The following is a 4,507-nucleotide window of genomic DNA, read 5'->3' as shown; positions in this document are numbered from 1 at the left end:
CTGTAGTTAATTACAGATGTCATGCACAACAGCGAGGCTTCTGGAGAGTGAATATTTTCTGACGGTCAGGAATATCAAACAAAATATTTGGTATCATAGAGGCTTCTTCGGTGTCTTACATGAACACATGGACACAACAACATTTTTTAAAGTACTAAAATGCAGAAACTGCTTGAGTCAGCAGCCACGTCCACATTCTGCAGCACAAGGTTATGAGTTGAAGCAATTAAGCATGACAGGAAGCCTGTTTTACTGCCTTGATGTAATAGGCTTCCAATATTTTTTAGATGTATATGGACTTTAAACTGTTCTCTTCTTTTGGGTGCTGACAAAATAGAACACCTCCAAATCTCGAGAGCTCTTGAAACTCTCCTGCTCTGCATTTGCACCTGCAGTTTTTACTTAAATATTTTATTCTCAGTAGGATCAAATGCAAATGCTTTCTTGAGTTCACCATTTGTTTATGTACTTACATTTTAGTAGAGATAATTAAAAACATAGCTGAATATTTTGGAATTAACTCATTTTCAACTATTTTTATGATGGGAACTTAAAATAACATTTTTCTGAAGGGGGCTAGAGATGCTGCAGGCCCAAGTCAGCTTTGTGGACTTCTGCTGTACCCCCTCTACAAGTTCCCTATCTTTCTTGAATCAAGGAGCCCAAAACTGGACACAGTACTCCAGATATGGCCTCACTGGGGTGGAGTAGAGAGGGAGGACCACCTCCCTTGACCAGCTGGCCACATTCTTTTTAATGCAATTTGGATTATCATTGGCCTTCTTGACTACAAGGGCACACACTGCTTGCTCATGGCCAACCTGTTGTCCATGGCAGTGTCAGAAGCCTTAATGAAGTCAAGGCAGGCAACATCCACTGCTCTCTCCTCATGACATAGACCTGCTCTCGGACATGACATCATAGAAGGCTACCAGAGTCATCAAGCATTATTTCCCTTTGGTGAATTGATGTTGATTAGCCAAGTGTTTCTATTCCTTATAGATCTATTTGACCAGTTTAAAACATCTACGTCTAGAAAAGATCTGAAGGTCTATTCCTGGATATCCTCCTTCCAACCCAAATTACTTTATGATCCTGTATTAGCAACTGAGTGGACCTGACAAGCAAAAGGTTATTTCAGTAATTCTGAACTGAAAGTAAAGTACAATAGTGATGAAATGGAAAATGCTTCTATAGTTTGGGGAGATAGGGGAAAAAAGCTATGGGAAAGTGATCCAAATCTATACCAGAAACTTCTATCCAATTCTGTTTAGGTAATGAATAATGGCTGTTCTTATTTTCTACAAGTTTATAGCACTACAGAGGAGCCAAGGGCATTGTGTCCATTAAGATAACGGAAGACAAAGATAGATGAGGGATCTGAGATTCTTATGGGGAATTATCTTTAAAAAGGCATGCAGGATATATATGTTTAATTCTCCAAGTATTTCTGTCTGTGAAGCATAAAGACAGAGAAATCTTGGGAGGCTGAGGGTTCTTTTAAATTATTTTAGAAATTTAACAAATTTTATCAATATTTTAATAAAGCTGGTAACATGGATGGAAAGAAAGTAATAGCGTTACAACTTTGGTGTTTCATTTTGGCATTTTAAAAGGAATCATTCCTTTTTTTCCTACTCAGAAATTTCCCTTTTAGTTTCCTGCATGAAGGAGAACTACAAGAATAAATTTGACTTGAGTTAGTATCAGATGTTTTATTTGATCTCTCAACATTACAGGCAGTAGACTATTTTTCTTTGAAGAGATTTTAAAGTTCTATTTTTTTTTGGAGGTAACAGCATTGATGTTTTCTTCTCCGTGTCTGCAGTGAGGAAGACATGAATCTATGGACTTTAATTGCAACAAGAGAAAAAATAGGTATTAGGAAGACTTGCTGTTAGTAAAACTACTTAATATTTAATTAGTTGGACTAGGAAGATTATGGGATTTCTGTCACTGGAAGCTTTTAGGAAAGTTTCAGATGTTTTCTTTACATGTTTTACATGTAAAGACATAATATAGAATTAATTTATCTTATCCCTGTATGTTCCTTTTACTTTAGTAGAAAGTCTCAAAAACTGAAGTTACTTCCCACTCAGCAGACCTATTTCTAGTATGTATTTTTCATGAAGATAGGTTAACCAAAGCTCTGATTCAGTTGTTTGATTATTATGCATAAGTGAGGGAGGGCAATGATTCAGTATTTCAAACATTTTCCCACCAAAAAATAGAATTCTCAATATAGTGGCCTACTACAAATTTCTGGTATGATTTTGGATCTTCTCTTGGGCCTAATTTTAATTTGAGATAGAGTGCAATAGGAGGCATGCATACGACAACCTTTCCCACTGTGTGGACCAAGGGAAGGCTAAGGATGTGGGGTATTTGGGAGGTTTAAACAAAGCTTTTGATATACAGACTGTCCAGCAGACAGCTTATACAAGCATGTGAACAACTGGCTGATGGGTTGAACTCAAAGACCCATCATATACATGGGGTTACCATCAAGCTGGTGGCCGGTCAACAGTGTGGTTCCCTGTGATTGAATTTTAGTGTATTTCAATGGCTGTGGGTTTCAGTGTGGGTGTCCAACCTTTTGGCTTTCCTGGGCTACACTGAGTGAAGAGAGAGGCCTTGAAGGGGTTGAAGGCTGGATGGGGAGCCTGGGCAGCCTGATCTGGTGGCTGGCTAACAGCCCGTGGCAGGGGGTAGGAAATGGGCTGTAAAGGATCTTAAAAAGCACCTAAGCTGCTCTATCATTCTGTGAACTTTGCGAGTCCCTCACAAATCAGGATATTTGGTGTTTTCTCTGTTTATGCTGCTGGCCACAGCAGTTCTCTGCATTGGAACTTGAGAGACACCATTCCAACACCAGTCCTATTGCTTCCTCACATGAGAGATGAGGGACAGGCACTGATCTCTGCTTACAGCAGCAGAACCCGAGGGAACGTTGCTGTAGAGCACTGAATAACTCTCGTGCCCCGAGTCCAGGAACAGCAGCCGCCATTTCGGGCAGCGCCCACGTGCTGCACGTTTTGCTCCGAGTAGAACCGAGGCAGAACAGCCGTGTAGTTCTCAATGTTATTTATTAACAACGATGGATGCTGCTAATGGTGCCGCGGGGGCGGCTTCTTTCGGGGTTGCGAAGTGCTCCAGGAGCTGCGGGCCCTCCTCTTCCTGGGGCGGCCGGACCTGCGGGCCAAGCCGTCCCTGCCCCGCTGGGCAGCGGTGGGGCTGCTGCTGCTGCTGCTGCAGGCCTGGGCTGAAGGTGCCGCTGCTGCCTCCCGTTGGGGGCTGCTGCTGCAGGCCTGGGCTGAAGGTGCCGCTGCTGCCTCCCGTTGGGGCTCGTGCTCCTCCCCGGGGACGGGTGTAAGGCTGGGACCGGCGTCTGCATCCCTTGGAGCCGTGTGGGACGTGCCGGGGAGCTCCTCTTCTCCGTGCTCGGTGGGGCTGCCCGATGGAGCTGGGTGCGGGGCGGCCACGTCCCACAGGGAGGCTGTATCGTGGCTCTCTGCCTCGTACTCGGATGGCAGCGTGATGACACAGGGCAGAGAGCCATCTGCCCGCACTGCGAAGTGGATGGTACTCATGAGCCTCCTGCAGAGCGGGCAGGTGAATTTCCTCAAGGTCCACTGCAGGATGCAGCGGAGACAGAAGTGGTGCTCGCAGGGCACCACGTAGGTGTCAGGTCTTGCGTCTCGGCAGATGGCACAGAACTGCTCCTCCATGGCCACGTTCTGGGCTGGGCAGCAGGAGATGGAAATGTGCTCCCCTTCTGGAGTGAGTCCCAAATGCTGCAAGGAGATGCCATAGTCAGTTTGTGTCCTGGGGTAGGCAGCAGTTGTGGCCTGGTCCATCAGCCACCCCATTCCCTGCTGGCTGTAGATGCAGCCTTAGCAGCTCCCTGAACCCTGTGGCCACCCCAGGGATGTGACCCCCCATCTCTCACCTCCTCTGCCTCGACTGCGCTTTTTGGGACCCGGCTGCCTGATCCAGGCAGTGCCAGGGAAATACAGGGAATGTGGTGGGGTTGGGCACTGAGAACAGCTCCCAAAACCCCGCAGCACAAACCAAGAAAGCCTCGCTGGGTCTCTAGACCTCGCCAACGTGCTCAGCCAGACACCAGGAACAAGCTCGGCTGGGTCAGGCTCTGCTGCGCCCCAGTATGAGCAGTGCAGAGCTGTGAGGTCACAGTCCATTGCCCGGTGATGTCACACTCCATGACTTTATGGTGTCAAGACTCTTGCTTGGTCTTGTTCTGGGGAAGCCTGTTCAGCCTGAAAAGGCTAGAGACGAGTACTTTATCATGAGCAAAGTGATAGGACAAAGAGAATTGTTTTAGGTTGGATATCTGGAAGAACTTCTGAGCCTGGATACAGGCTGTCCAAGGCAGTTGTGGGTGCCCCATCTCTGGCAGTGCTCAAGGCTGGGCTGGGCGGAGCATGGAGTAGCCTGGCCCAATGGGAGGTGTCCCTGCCCATGCTGCCTTGCAACCTTAGATGAGCTG

General features: G+C 46.6%; 1 protein-coding gene across 1 annotated transcript; it reads right to left on the bottom strand.

The window, feature by feature from the left end:
• Positions 1-2,813: 2,813 nt before the first annotated feature.
• Positions 2,814-4,134, bottom strand: LOC107320878 (RING finger protein 151-like). Its single transcript, XM_015877163.2, has 2 exons — positions 3,950-4,134; positions 2,814-3,794 (listed from the first exon to the last, which is right to left on the bottom strand). The coding sequence occupies exon 2, from the start codon at positions 3,726-3,728 to the stop codon at positions 3,108-3,110; it is 621 nt and encodes a 206-aa protein (XP_015732649.1). The 5' UTR covers positions 3,729-3,794; positions 3,950-4,134; the 3' UTR covers positions 2,814-3,107.
• Between the last annotated feature and the right edge of the window lie 373 nt (positions 4,135-4,507).

Source organism: Coturnix japonica, chromosome 14 (assembly GCF_001577835.2).
Source record: "Coturnix japonica isolate 7356 chromosome 14, Coturnix japonica 2.1, whole genome shotgun sequence".
In the NCBI taxonomy this organism is placed as follows: domain Eukaryota; kingdom Metazoa; phylum Chordata; class Aves; order Galliformes; family Phasianidae; genus Coturnix; species Coturnix japonica.
This window is presented reverse-complemented; position numbering and strand designations above follow the sequence as displayed.